Raw genomic sequence first — 16,383 nt, forward strand, 5'->3', positions numbered from 1 at the left:
TTCACGGTGCTGGGCTGGATGTCAAGGATGCATTCCAAGACAGTTCTAAAAATATGTCACCAGCTCCAACCTTATAGTTGACCTAGCCATGGAAAACCTCATTGGAACCTCACGAGATCAGACCATACTGAAACTCTTAAAAACCCTTCCCATCAAAAAGTATCGGGGGGCTTCCCTGGTGACACAGTGTTTGAGAGTCCATCTGCTGATGCAGGGGACACGGGTTCGTGCCCCGGTCCGGGAGGATCCCCTGGGCCCGTGAGCCATGGCTGCTGGGCCTGCGCGTCCGGAGCCTGTGCTCCGCAGTGGGAGGGGCCACATCAGTGAGAGGCCCGCATACCGCAAAAAAAAAAAAAAAAAAAAAAGTATCAGGAAAGAAAATCAGGAATGATATATACCTACGACTTCAAGAAAGTTCCTGTATAAGCTAACAGTTTAGCAGATCAGCTAGCTTCTTTGATCATCAAGCAGACGTAGTCAACCCAGTAACACAAAAGAGGAAAACGTCTCTATATCAGTGTTTTTCACATTATGCATGTGACCCATTTAGTAGGTCATGAAATCAATTTTGTGAGTCACAATGAACATTTTTAAAAACAAAATAAAAAATATCAGAGTGCTTTGCATGAATCCTTTGCCAGAATTTTACACCTTGCAAGGAATACTAAGGTCAGTTTCAATATGTGGAAAGATATTTGATGGAGGGGATATGAGGAATAGAATGTACATTGATTGCCTAAGAAATGGTTTTTCAATCATTTGTCTGCTGATGTCTTATTTGGTTTTCATAATAACAGGTTGATGTGCAATCTAGTTTATATATTACCATGACTTGCAACTGGATATAAAGTCTGAGATGTTCCACTGAGATGCAGCTGCAAACTGCATTTTTTGGAAAGATGTTATCTAGGCTATAAAAAATATATATATATATATACATGAATGGCAATTATAGTTAATGGCAAATATTATAACTGCCTCTTTTCAAAATTGCTTTTAAAATGGATCATTTCTTTTTTAAAAGAAAGAGGAATAATGACGTGAAATATGCAGAAACATGTTCAAGTTCTACAGCTGGATCTCCAAGTATGAATAGTGACAATATTGAGAAAAATGTTGACTCTAATCTGCAAACATCAACTTCGTTTGAGCCACATTTCAAAAAGAAAAACGTAACTGCAAGACATTATAATGAAGATTATTTAAAATATGGTTTTATCAAAAGTGAAAAACCCTTTGAAAATGACAGTCTTCAGTGTGTTATTTGTAATAATATTCTTGCAAATGAAAGCTTAAAACCTTCAAAATTAAAAAGGTACTTAGAAACACAGCATGCTGAACTTATTGATGAGCCTCTTGAATACTTTCAAAGAAAGAAAATAGATGTAAAGTCATCAACACAATTTCTTAGTTGCTCTACTACTGTTAGTGAGAAAACATTATTATCATCATATTTAGTTGCATATCATGTGGCAAAAGAGAACATGGCTCACACAGATGCTGAAAAAATTATTCTTCCAGCATGTTTGGATATGGTGCATACAATTTTTTACGATAAATCTGCTGATAAATTAAAAACTATTCCTAGTGATAACACGGTATCTCTTCAAATTTGTACGGTTGCCGAACATTTAGAGGCAATGCTTATTACTCAGTTACAGTCGGCAATAGACTTTGCAATCCAGCTTGATGAAATCACAGATACTGGAAGCTGCACAGCACTTTTAGTCTATGTCAGATATGCGTGGCAAGGCGATTTTATGGAGGATTTTTTGTGTTGTTTAAACTTAACCTCACACCTAAATGGATTATATATTTTCACAGAATTAGAAAGGTGCATTGTTGGTCAGTATAAATTAAACTGGAAAAACTTCAAAGGAATTACAAGTGATGGAACAGCAAACATAACTGGAAAACAGAGCAGAGTAATTAAAAAATTGCTACAAGTTACTAGTGCTGCGTGGAGTCACTGTTTTATACATCGTGAAGCGTTAGCGTCCAGAGAGATTCCACAGAAGCTCATGGAAGTACTGAAAAATGCAGTGAAAGTTGTTAACTTTATTAAAGGAAGCTCACTAAATAGCCGAATGCTTGAAACATTTTATTCGGAGATTGGAGCTAATTATACCCACTTACTGTATCATACCAAAGTTCGTTGGTTGTCACAAGGGAAAATACTAAGCAGCGTTTACGAACTCAGGAATGAGATCCATGGTTTTCGCATTGAAAAGAAATCTCATTTGGCAACTATTTTTGAGGATGATATTTGGGTAACGAAACTGCCATATTTAACTGATATTTTTGGAATCTTTAATGAACTACGTTTAAAGCTACAGGGGAAAAACAGTGATATATTCCAACATGCCGAACGTATCCAAGGACTCCAGAAGGCATTGTTGTTGTGGCAAGTGAGGCTTAAAAGCAACCGTCCTAGCTACTACATGTTTCCAAGGTTTTTGCAGCACATTGAAGAGAATGTTGTTAATGAAAACATTTTGGAAGAAATAAAACTAGAGATATTGTTGCATCTCACTTCTCTATGTCAAACTTTTAACCATTTATTCCCAGAAGAGAAATTTGAAACATTAAGACAGAATTGTTGCATAAAAGATCCGTTTGCTTTTTGAAACCCAGAATCAATAATTGAGTTAAACTTGGTGCCTGAAGAAGAAAATGAATTATTGCAGCTCAGTTCTTCATATACATTGAAGAATGATTATAAAACACTAAGTTTATCAGCATTTTGGATTAAGATAAAGGAAGACTTCCCTTTGATAAGTCGAAAGAGTATCCTGCTATTATTACCATTCACAACAACTAGTTTGTGTGAACTAGGATTTTCAGTCTTAACCCAGTTAAAAATAAAGGAAAGGAATGGATTAAATGATGCAGCAGATATGCTAGTAGCATTATTCTCCTGTGTTCCAGACTGGAATGAACTTACGAACAGGCAAGCACGCCTACCACGTTAAATAAATCTTTTTTTTAAATTGGAGTATAGTTGCTTTACAGTATTGTGTAAATAAATCTTACCTGGGTTTTTTGTTTTTGCAAAAAAAAAAAAACCTACGTGACACATCAAAAGCAGTTCTAAGATGGAAGTTTATAGCAATACGATCTTACCTCAGTAAACAAGAAAAATCTCAAATAAACAAGCTAACTTACACCTAAAGCAACTAGAGGAAGAAGAACAAAGAAAACCCAAAGTTAGTAGAAGGAAAAAATCCTAAAGAGCAGAGCAGAAATAAATGAAATAGAGATGAAGAAAACAATACAAACGATCAATGAAACTGAAAGCTTGTTCTTTGAAAAGATAAATAAAATTGATAAACTGTTAGCCAGACTCATTAAGAAAAAAAGGGAGAGGGCTCAAATCTATAAAATTAGACATGAGAAAGGAGAAGTTACAATGGACACCACAGAAATGATCCTTTGATCATAAAAGACTACTACAAGCAACCCTATGCCAATAAAACAGTCAACCTAGAAGAAATGGACAAATTCTTAGAAAGGTACAATCTCCCAAGACTCAACAGGAAGGTACAGAAAATATGAACAGACCAATCACAAGTACTGAAATTAAAACTGTGATTTAAATACTCCCAACAAACAAAAGTCCAGGACCAGATGGTCTCACAGGCGAATTCTATGAAACATTTAGAGAACAGTTAACACGTATCCTTCTGAAACTATTTTTTAAAATTGCAGAGGAAGGAACACCCCAAACTCATTCTATGAGGCCACCATCACCCTGATACCAAAACCATACTAAGATACCACAAAAAAAGAAAATCGTAGACCAATATCACTGATGAACATAGATGTAAAAATCGTCAACTAAGTACTAGCAATCCGAATCCAACAATACAATAAAAGGATCATACACCATGATCAAGTGGGATTTATCCCAGGGATGCAAGGAGTTTTCAGTATTCTCAAATCAATCAATGTGATACACCACATTAACAAGTTGAAGAATAAAAAACATATGATCATCTCAATAGATGCAGGAAAAGCTTTTGACAAAATTCAACATCAATTTACGTTAAAAACTCTCCAGAAAGTGGGCATAGAGGGAGCATAACTCAACATAACAAAGGCCATATGTGAAAAACCCAGAGCTAACATCATACACAACAGTGAAAAGCTGAAAGCATTTCCTCTAAGATCAGGAACAAGACAAGGATGTCCACTCTCGCCACTTCTTTCAACATAGTTTTGGAAGTCCTAGTCATGGCAATCAGAGAAGGAAAAGAAAGAAAAGGAATCCAAGTTGGAAAAGAAGAAGTAAAACTGTCACTATTTGCAGATGACATGATACTATACATAGAAAATCCTAAAGATGCTATGAGAAAACTACTAGAGCTCATCAATGAATTCAATAAAGTTGCAGGATACAAAATTAATACACAGAAATCTGTTGCATTTCTATACACTAACAGTGAAAGGTCAGAAAGATAAATTAAGGAAACAATCCCATTTACCATCAAATCAAAAAGAATAAAACACCTAGGAATAAACCTACTAAGGAGGCAAAAGACCTGTCTCTGAAAACTATAAGATGCTGATGAAAGAAATCAATGATGACACAAACAGATAGAAAGATATACCATGCTCTTGGACTGGAGGAATCAATATTGTGAAAATGACTATACTACCCATATCAATCTACAGATTCAATGCAATCCCTGTCAAATTACCAATGGCATGTTTTGCAGATCTAGAACAAAAAAATCTTAAAATTTGTATGGAAACACAAAAGACCCTAAGGAGCCAAAGCAATCTTGAGAAAGAAAAACGGGGCTGGAGGAATCAGGTTCCCTGACTTCAGACTATACTATAAAGCTACAGTAACCAAAATAGTATGGTATTGCACAAAGACAGACTTATAGATCAATGGAACAGAATAGAAAGCCTGGAAATAAACCCACACGCCTATGGTCAATTAATCTATGACAAAGGAGGCAAGAATATACAATGGAGGAAAGATAGTCTCTTCAATAAGTGGTGCTGGGAAAACTGGACAGCTACTGTAAGGGAATGAAATTAGAACATTTTCTAACACCATACACAAAAATAAACTCAAAATGGTTTAAAGACCTAAAGGTAAGACCAGATACTATAAAACTCCTAGAGGAAAACATAGGCAGCACACTTTTTGACATAAATTGCAGCAAAATCTTTTTCAATTCGTCTCCTAGAGTAATGGAAATAAAAACAAAAATAAACAAATGGTGCCTAATTAAACTTAAAATCCTTTCCACAGCAAAGGAAATCATAAAACGAAAAGGCGACACAAAGAATGGGAGAAAATATTTGCAAATGAAGTGACTGACAAGAGATTAACCTCCAAAAGATGTATGCATCTCTATGTTCACTGCAGCACTATTGACAGTAGCCAAGACATGGAAGCAACCTAAATGTCCATTGACAGAGGAATGGATAAAGAAGATGTGGTACATATATACAATGGAATATTACTCAGCCATAAAAAGAATGAAATAATGCCATTTGCAGCAACATGGATGGACCTAGAGATTATCACACTAAGTGAAATAAGCCAGACAGAGAAAGACAAATATATGATATCAGTTATATGTGAAATGTAAAAAAAAAAAAGATACAAATGAACTTATTTGCAAAACAGAAACAGACTCAGAGACTTAGAAAATAAACTTATGATTACCAAAGGGGAAAGATGGGGGGAGAGAAAAATTAGGAGGTTAGGATTAACATATACACACTACTATATATAAAGGGAACTCTACTCAATACTCCGTAATAACCTATATGGGAAAATATTTTTTAATTGGGGTATAGTTGTTTTACAATGTTGTCTTAGTTTCTGCTGTACAATGAAGTAAATCAGCTATATGTATACATATATCCCCTCCCACTTGGACCTCCCTCTCACCCACCCCTATGCCACCCATCTAGGTCTCCACAAGGCACCAAGCTGAGCTCCCTGTGTTATAGAGCAGGTTCCCACTAGCTATCTATTTTACACATGGTAGTGTATAAACATCAATCCCAATCTCCCAATTCATCCCACCCCCATTCCCACCTGCCGTGTCCACACATCCACTCTCTACATCCGTCTCTATTCCTGCCCTGCAAATAGGTTCATCTGTACCATTCTTCTAGATTCCACATATATGCATTAACATATGATATTTGTTTTTCTCTTTCTGACTTCACTCTGTATGACAGACAGGAAAAGAATTTGAAAAAGAATAGATATGTGTATATGTATAACTGAATCACTTTGCTGTATACCTGAAACTAACATGACATTGTAAATCACTTATACTCCAATATAAAATTAAAATTTAAAAAAAAGAAAGAAAATGGCTCTGCCTGTTTACCTAGGGCTGGTGGAAAACTATACTTAAGCCAGACTTGGAAAGTTTCAGGCTTCAGTGCTATTCAGTTTAAAAAGAGACTTCAGAGACAAGAGAGGTCTCACTGGGTGGTTAGAACCTTAACTCTTAAAAGAGGTGTTGAGGGAGTTCTCTGGTGTCCTAGTGGTTAGGATTCCTGGCTTTCACTGCTGTGGCCCGGATTCAATCCCTGGTCAGGGAACTGAGATCCCGCAAGCCGTGTGGCACGGCAAAAAAAAAAAAAAAAAAAAAAGAGGTGTTGAACTATATACAATGCAGTTCTGGTTTGATATTGACCAAGATTTCCTAATCTCTGATTCAGTGTACTTTCTACTATTTCTTTTCTAATGGATTGTACAGCTGGAGCATATTTTATCTTCTCATCGGCTCTCCTGGGCCTGTTAGCTTTTGGTAAATGATTGATTTCTTCTGTTCCAGTTCAGTGAAGTGGCATAAGGGTGCTGTGGCTGTATTGAGTTAATTCTCTCTGACCAGCTCTGGCTTTCCTATAACTAGCCAAACATCTGGAACAGAACATCTAGGCAATTTCTGACCAATTTTGGGAGGAGGCACTAATGCCTCGACAGATCAGCACAGTCAACCTATCTTGTCAAGGGAAGTTTCTGCCTTATCAAACATATTTCTCCATAGGAAAGTATCAAAAATGAGGTTCTGAAACCTTGCCAAGTGGAGAGAGAAACTGAATCCACTTTCAGGACTAGGAAGAAGCAACTCTTGGTATAGGATACAAGATTAACATACAGAAATCTGTTGCATTTCTTTACACTAACAATGAAGTATCGGGAATTCCCTGGCAGTCCAGTGGTTAGGACTCTGCACTTTCACTGCTGAGGGCCTGTGTTCAATCCCTGGTTGGGGAACTAAGATGCCAGAAGCAACACGTGGACATAAATAAATAAATAAATAAGTAAATAAAGTGTTCATCTGTTTTAAAAAAAAGCAATGACGTATCAGAAAGAGAAAGTAAGAAAACAATCCCGTTTAAAGTCACATCAAAAAAAATAATAAAATACTTAGGAATAAACCTGACCAAGGAGGTGAAAGACCTATATACTGAGAATTATAAAACACTGATAAAGGAAATTGAAGATGATTCACAGAAATAGAAAGATATCCCATGTGCTTCGATTGGAAGAACTAATATTGTTCAAATGGCCATACTACCCAAAGCAATCTACAGATTTAATGCAATCCCTATCAAATTACCCATGACATTTTTGACAGAACTACAACAAATAATCCTAAAATTTCTATAGAACCACAGGAGACCCAGAATTGCCAAAGGAATCCTGAGGAAAAAGAACAAAGCTGGAGGCATAACCCTTCCAGACTTCAGAAAATACTACAAAGCTATAGCAAACAAACAGTGTGGTAGTGGCACAAAAACAGATGTATGGATCAATGGAACAGAACAGAGAGCCCAGAAATAAACCAACACACCTACAGTCAATTAATCTTCAACAAAGGAGGCAAGAATATACAATGCAGTGTATAATTCAGCCCGTGGTGTTGGGAAAGCTAGACAGCCCACATGTAAATCAGTGAAGTCAGAACACTCCCTTACCCCCTACACAAAAATAAACTCAAAATGTCTTAAAGACTGAAATATCAGATATGACACTTTAAAACTCCTAGAAGAGAACATAGGCAAAACATTCTCTGACATAAATCGTAACAATGTTTTCTTAGGTCAGTCTCCCAAGGCAAAAAAAATAAACAAATGGGACCTAATCAAACTGAAAACCTTTTGCACAGCAAAGGAAACCATAAACATATTGAAAATACAACCCACAGAATGGGAGAAAATATTTGCAAATGATGCGACTGACAAGGGATTAATCCAAAATATACAAACAGCTCATAGAACTCAAAAGCAAAATACCAAATAACTCATTCAAAAAATGGGCAGAAGACCTAAATAGACATTTCTCCAAAGAAGACACACAGATGGCCAACAGGCACATGGAAATGTGCTCAACACTGCTAATTATTAGAGAAAAGCAAATCAAAACTACAATGAGGTACCACCTCACACAGATCAGAATGGCCATCATTAAAAAGTCAACAAATAACAAATACTGGAGAGGGTATGGAGAAAAGTGAACCCTCCTACACTGTTGGTGAGAATATACACTGGTGCAGCCACTATGGAAAACAGTATGGTGGTTCCTTAAAAAACTAAAAACAGAGTTGCCATATCATCCAGCAATCCCACTCCTGGGCATATACCTGGACAAAACTCTAATTTAAAAATATACATGCAGGGCTTCCCTGGTGGCACAGTGGTTGAGAGTCTGCCTGCCAATGCAGGGGACACGAGTTCGTGCCCCGGTCCAGGAAGATCCCACATGCCACAGAGTGGCTGGGCCCGTGAGCCATGGGCGCTAAGCCTGCACGTCTGCAGCCTGTGCTCCACAACAGGAGAGGCCATAACAGTGAGAGGCCCACGTACCGCAAAAAAAAAAAAAAAATATATATATATATATATACATGCACCCAAATGTTCACAGCAACACTATTTACAATAGCCAAGACATGGAAGCAACCTAAATATCCATTGACAGATGAATGGATAAAGAAGATGTGGTATATATACACAATGGAATACTACTCAGTCATAAAAAAGAATAAAATAATGCCATTGGCAGCAACGTGGATAGACGTAGAGATTATCTTACTAAATGAAGTAAGTCAGAAGGAGAAAAACAAATACCATATGATACCAAATTTGTGTGGAATCTAAAATGACACAAATGAACTTATTTATGAAAGAGAAATAGACTCACACACATAGAAAACAAACTTATGGCTACCAAAGGGGAAAGGGGGTGGGGGAGGGATAAATTAGGAGTTTGGGAATAGAAGATACAAACTACTGTATATAAAATAGATAAACAACAAGGTCCTACTATATAGCACAGGGAAGTATATTCAATATCCTGTAATAAACCATAATGGAAAAGAATATGAAAAAGAATAGGTATATACATGTATAACTGAATCACTTTGCTGTACAGCAGAAATTAACACAACACTGTCAATCAACTATACTTCAATTTTTAAAAAAGAGAGAACATTGGACAACAACAACAAAAAAGAAAAAAGCCACATAAAATAGTATTTTTTTTCCCTCCAAACTGGCAGAATTAATCAGGAGGAAATGCAACGGGGAATATTAAAAGTTTTACTTTAATCTGGAAGAAACTGGACATTTTTTTCTTTTCTAAAGAATAATTTAGACATTCATTAAGAATTATTTATATAGTATATTCTCCTGAATCTGCCAAGTTAACCCTGAATATCAAAAGGCTGAAGTTTTTTAGCATAATCTCAGTCCCTGAGCTTTATTTATGACATCTGTACCAAGCACCTGTGATTTAAAAAACACTTGATATTACAATAATAACACAATGAATCCTGGCCTAATAAACATCACATAGGTGGTTAAAAAATACACTTTATAGGGTTTCCCTGGTGGCGCAGTGGTTGAGAGTCCGCCTGCTGATGCAGGGGACACAGGTTCGTGCCCTGGTCTGGGAAGATCCCACATGCCGCAGAGCGGCTGGGCCCGTGAGCCATGGCCACTGAGCCTGCACATCCAGAGCCTGTGCTCTGCAACAGGAGAGGCCACAACAGTGAGAGGCCCGCGTACCACGAAAAAAAAAAAAAAGAATCTGCCTGCCAATGCAGGGGACACGGGTTTGAGCCCTGGTCCGGGAAGATCCCACATGCCACGGAGCAACTAAGCCCGTGTGCCACAACTACTGAGCCTGCATACCACAACTACTGAAGCCCATGCGCCTAGAGCCTGTCTCCGCAACAAGAGAAGCCATAGCAATGAGAAGCCTGCACACCGCAACGAAGAGTAGCCCCCACTCGACACAGCTAGAGAAATCTTGCACGCAGCAACGAAGACCCAATGCCAAAATAAATAAATAAATAATTAAAAAAACGCCACACACGGGGGCTTCCCTGGTGGCGCACTGGTTGAGAATCTGCCTGCCAATGCAGGAGAAACGGGTTTGAGCCCTGGTCTGGGAAGATCCCACATGCCGCGGAGCAACTAGGCCCGTGAGCCACAACTACTGAGCCTGCGCGTCTGGAGCTTGTGCTCCGCAACAAGAAAGGCCATGACAGTGAGAGGCCCGCACACCACAATGAAGAGTGGCCCCCGCTCGTTGCAACTAGAGAAAACCCACGCACAGTAGCAAAGACCCAACACAGTCAAAAATAAGTAAATAAATTAATTAAAAAACAAAACCCACACACGTGTTTAAAAAAATAAATAAATTTATATAAGATAGGTAACATATTAGTACATGGATTTCATACCACTAACTACATATTGGTATTTTCCTACTACATTGAAACAAATTTCTCCTCTAGTAACAAATCCCAGAGGAAGCATCCAGCAGTGAGTACAGACTGCATATTAACCTCTACTTTTTTCACATCCCAAGTCTCAGAAACATTATATACTGATGGTACTATGTGGGTGAATCCATTGATAAAATCTATGAAAGATATATAACTCATATATAATCATATGTAGTATTTCCAAAAGTTAATGTTTATTAATGTAATAAAAAACATGCAATAATCTCAAAAGATGTAGAAATATATTCCATTACATGGAAATATGGTCACACTATGTTGAATAATAAAAGCAGATTACCAAAAGTATTAATGTGTTATTTGTTCTAAAATGCATATACCTAAAGAGAAGAAGACTGGAAATATATAATATACATAAAATATTAAAGAATGATTATATCTGGGTGATTTTAATTATCTTTCTGCTTCTCTGAATTTCCCAAATTTTCTGTAATAAATAAGTAGTTTTTTAATGGGGAAAAACAATAAAAGCTATGTTTCAAAGTGTAACAATAAACAAAAGGGTCCTGCTTCCCAGGATGGATTATCTTTGCTTCTTATTTAAATAAGCGTGTGCCTTTCGTACAAGGTACTATGACAATCTAGTAGCACTCACCTGTCCAACTGCTTGCAAGTTATAGCAGACGATGTCCTTATTGGCTGCTGAAGTTCCATAGAGAAGTGCCTCAATGAGCCAGTATATCCCCAGGAGGAGGTCAGAGAAGCTCAGATAAACGAGTGGCCTTATCTGTAAAGGAATAAAATTCATAATTTCAAAAATGATATAGACAGGAGAATGTAACAATTAATTACTTTTATGTTTTACCCTTCTAGTAGAAATCTGGGCATAATTTTTCTGGGGCCTCTGCTATTGGTTGACTGGGGAATATAAAGGAATACTCCAAGTAGGAAGTAATCTGTAATCACAACTATCCCAACTGTTCTGGAACCAGACTATTCATGGAAGTATTAGCATTGGAAATTCTTCCTCAAGGAAAGAGTGAAAAGATGAGAAATTCTGTGATGGAGACATACCACAAATGGGAAATTTTAAGTACTCTAGCTGCACAGTCAACATCTTCTAACAATAAGAAATGAGGGGCTTCCCTGGTGGCGCAGTGGTTGAGAGTCCACCTGCCGATGCAGGGGACACGGGTTCGTGCCCCAGTCTGGGAAGATCCCACATGCCGCGGAGCAGCTAGGCCTGTGAGCCATGGCCGCTGAGCCTGCGCATCCGGAGCCTGTGCTCTGCAGTGGGAGAGGCCACAACAGTGAGAGGCCCGCATACCGCAAAAAAAAAAAAAGAAAAGAAAAGAAATGAGATTATCACCTGAGTGTTTTAGGATATGGTTGAGAACTCAAAGAAAATGAAAACAGGTTTTTTTTTAATCTTCATAGAGTTTAATTTGATCTAAAAGAAATAGCTGAAAAATTTGCCCACATTCAAATGAAAAATGTCTGTGTCAAAAGACACCATAAAGAAAGTGAAAAGACATGCCACAAAGTGGGAGAAGATATTTGTTAACACATATGACTAACAAAGGACCAGTATCCAAACAATATTAAAAACAAAGCACGGACTTCCCTGGTGGTCCAGTGGTTAAGAATCCGCCTGTCAATGCAGGGGACATGGGTTTGAACCCTGTTCTGGGAAGATCCCACATGCCGCAGAGCAACTAAGCCCGTGTGCCACAACTACTGAGCCTGTGCTCTAGAGTCCATGAGCCACAACTACTGAGCCCACGTGCCACAACTACTGAAACCCGCACACCTAGAGCTTACGCTCCGCAACAAGAGAAGCCACTGCAATGAGAAGCACGTGCACCACAGTGAAGAGTAGCCCCCGCTCGCCGCAACTAGAGAAAGCCCGCGGGCAGCAACAAAGACCCAGCGTAGCCAAAAATAAATAAATAAATAAAATTTACTTTTTTTTTTTAATTTACTTTTAAAAAACAAAGCAAACAAAAGCTCTTCAAAGCAATAAGAAAAACCAATAGAAAAAAAATGGACAAAAGATTTGAACAGGTACTTAAGAAATCCAAATGGCTGTAAAAATGTGAAAATATGCCTGACCCCATTAGTAATCAAGGAAATTAAAAAATTAAAACTATAAGGAGAACAAAAGTCAATAAATCAATCAATCTACAATGGGATGAAAATTACACACCCATGGCAAAAATTTTTGAAGTCTGACAATATCAAATATTAACAGGAACATGAAGCAATAGGACATTTCATACACTGCTGGCACAACTATTTGGAAAAAGTCTGGCACTATCTAGGGGATATGAATATCCTATATTCTGTTATTAGGTAAAATCACTAGAGAAATTTTTGCATGTGTGCATCAGAAGACATGTACAAGATTGTTCATAGCAGCACAGATAGATATACTGTGGTATGTTCATAATATAGAATGCTAAGCATCAGTGAAAAAGAAATGAACCAGAGCTGTACACAACGCCATGGACAAATCTCAGAAGTGATACTGAGGGAAAAAAGCAAGTCACAAAGCAATACATACCAAAAAATAGTATTATCCCATTTATGTCAAGTTCAAAAATGCAAAACTAAATTGTTTAGGGATATATACATTACTGGTAAAACTATACATAAAAGCCAAGAAATGATTAAGCAAAAATCTGGATAGTGGTTACTGCTAGAGGTGAGGTTGTGATTGGGAAGGAGTACAGTAGGAATGTTTGGGGATATGAGCGATTCCTATTTCTTGTCCCAGGTTTGGTTTATAGCCATCCATTATATAGCACACATGAGTTTTATGCCTTCTAAACCATGGCTGGTATATCTCACAGTAAAAAAGTAAAGTTAAAAATTTTTGGTGCCCCCACCACTGGGCCCACAGGCTGGCCCGGTCCCTGGGATGTACCCCCCGTGCAAAAAAATTACTAAGTTATCAACAGATACTACCTAATATAAGAACTAATCTCCTCAACTGTACAAAAGGGAATTTTTCTCATACTTTTCTTCCAAATGAGAGGAAAGTTAAGATGCTAATACCTTGCTAATAGGGGTAAATGGTCAAGCTGCTTTGGCTAACACAAACAAAAACAAGTGAAATAATATTTTAAACTGTATTTACTAAATATCAGATACAATTATTTTAACAACATATATCCTTTGCTACAAGGAAGCCTGTTAAGGTTCCAGCCAGGTGGCATATTCCTAGATTTTACTGGTCTATGACCTATCACAAGTTTATAACTGTTAATGGGTGAAAAATTAAAACTGAATACAAAATAAACTCTGGAGCAGAAAGGCGGCCAAGCAGCTTTTGTGAGCAAGAACATAATTATGGTCATTGAGTCAATAAATAGCCTTATATATAGGGAACTGTTGGCCATTAAAACACACCTAAGGTCTTTGGCACAGAAATAAAGGATAAAAAGAGGTTTATATACTTTCACTCATGGTTGGAAAATCATGAGTTCTAGTAACAGGAGATAAAATCAATCAATTAAACAACAAAACTTAACTGAGCACCTAGTATTGAAATTAAAAAAGATTTCACCCCTTCTATGTTTAACAAGATACTGTGTCAAAGGTAATACAGAGAAATGTATGATACAGGTCACGCTTTAAGAAAAATACAAACAATAAAAAATTTTTAAAAAGGGACTTCCCTGGCAGTCTAGTGGTTAAGACTCCGTGCTTCCACTGCAGTGGGCACAGGTTTGATCCCTGGCTGGGGAACTAAGATCCCACATGCTGTGCAGCGCAGCCAAAAATATTTTTTTTAATAAAAAAATTAGGGCTTCCCTGGTGGCACAGTGGTTGAGAGTCCGCCTGCCGATGCAGGGGATGCGGGTTCGTGCCCTGGTCCGGGAAGATCCCACGTGCCGTGGAGTGGCTGGGCCCGTGAGCCATGGCCGCTGAGCCTGCGCGTCCGGAGCCTGTGCTCCGCAACGGGAGAGGCCACAACAGTGAGAGGCCCGCATACCGCAAAAAAAATAAATAAATAAAATTTTAAAAATTAAAAAAAAAAATTAAATTAAAATAAATAAAAATACAATCAGCATAGTGCATGGTAATAAGAAGAAAAACCTTAAGACATGATCCTAAATATGAAAGCAAAAACTTTAAATATATTTGTACTTGTCTCATTTAAATCAAGAGCAAAGTAAGGTGCAGGGACGGAATGCATTGTGTGAAAGGCTTTCCCTAAGGAGGTTCTGGGTCCAGGTCTAACCTGGTAAGGTAAAACACCTAAAGCAACTCATATTTATACTCTTCCAAAACCCTGCTTCCTGATATTTCTAGTGAAATCAAGTTACAAAGAATATCGAAAGTGACCTTCACAAGGAAATGAAGTGCACTTCACACAAGTGCAGTAAAGTATATCTGCCTCGTGTTTTTTTTTTTTTTTAACACTGGCTGGCCTGGGTTACTTTCTTCTCTCTTAAGGTTGCCTCTCTGAGTTACTCTGAGTTACTGTCTAATCAGCTAGTCCCCTCAAAGATTTCCCATGGATTTCTCCAATTTACTATAATCATTAATTTAATAATTTTTGTCTTTTTCAGATTATGCCTTCCATGTGTTTATGCTGTTAAAAATGTTATTTGATGAAGAAATAAAGGAAAACGGTGGAGCATGGCTGACATTTTTAAGCTGGAAAAATTGGAATCTTCCCTATGCCAAAAAAGCAGAATGTGTAGGAACCACTGAATTAATGATTACTAAGGTCCTTCAGGCTCTGGTTATGTGAAAGGTATGAGAACCGAAGCCAGAGAAATTAAAGGTCACATCCCAGGCCAAACCAGACCCTACATCTTTATAAAGCTCTAACCCACTGTTATGGCAGAGGTCACCCTAGAGCAGTGGTTTTCAACCAGGAGTGACTGCCTCTCTCAGAAGACATTTGGCAGTATTTGAAGATATTTTTGGTTCTCACAACTGGGTGAGGAAGGTTGCTGCTACATCTATTGGGTAAAGTCTGCTAAATATCCTAAGATGCAGGACAGCCACCCATAACAAATAACCATCTAGCCCAAAAGGTCAGTAGTACTGAGAATCTCTGCTTACCTCTCTCCACAACGTAACTTATACTTTATTAACTTAACCACATCTGAACTCAAATTTCAACAAACATTCAGGAAAGAAACATTAGGGAACTCCACATCACAGGAAGATGTGTGGCCTAAGATTACTTTGGCAGGCAATTGACAATACAGTATCAAGACTTGTACTTTCTAGTTTTACTTACATAGTCACATTCTACCTCTGAAATTCAAAATTCTCTTTTCATTAGACATTATATTTCAGTGGTTTAAAAGTGTATGTGAGGGACTTCCCTGGTGGCGCAGTGGTTAGGAGTCTGCCTGCCACTGCGGGGGACGCGGGTTCGAGCCCTGGCCCCGGAGGATCCCACATGCTGCGGAGCAGCTGAGCCCCTGTGCCACAACTGCTGAGCAGCCCCTGCTCGCCATAACTAGAGAAAGCCCGCACATAGCAACGAAGACCCAATGCAGCCAAGGATAAATAAATAAAAATAAATTAAAAAAAAAAAAGTGTATGTGAGAAGCAGCTTTGGAACAAGACAAGTCTGCCTCAACTTCTAGCTCTAACACTTACTAGCTATGAGACCTTAGCC

The 16,383-nt window shown here is 37.9% G+C and overlaps 1 protein-coding gene across 4 annotated transcripts in view; it reads right to left on the bottom strand.

The window, feature by feature from the left end:
* Positions 1-16,383, bottom strand: part of TMEM116 (transmembrane protein 116) — a 135,857-nt gene that overhangs the window by 103,174 nt on the left and 16,300 nt on the right. For all 4 annotated transcript variants that reach the window (XM_079942599.1, XM_079942601.1, XM_079942598.1 and 1 more), the window contains exon 4: positions 11,392-11,523. In XM_079942599.1, coding sequence (XP_079798725.1) covers positions 11,392-11,523 — 132 coding nt within the window. The remainder of the gene's footprint in view (positions 1-11,391; positions 11,524-16,383) is intronic.

Source organism: Stenella coeruleoalba (assembly GCF_951394435.1).
Source record: "Stenella coeruleoalba genome assembly, chromosome: 14".
Taxonomy (NCBI): domain Eukaryota; kingdom Metazoa; phylum Chordata; class Mammalia; order Artiodactyla; family Delphinidae; genus Stenella; species Stenella coeruleoalba.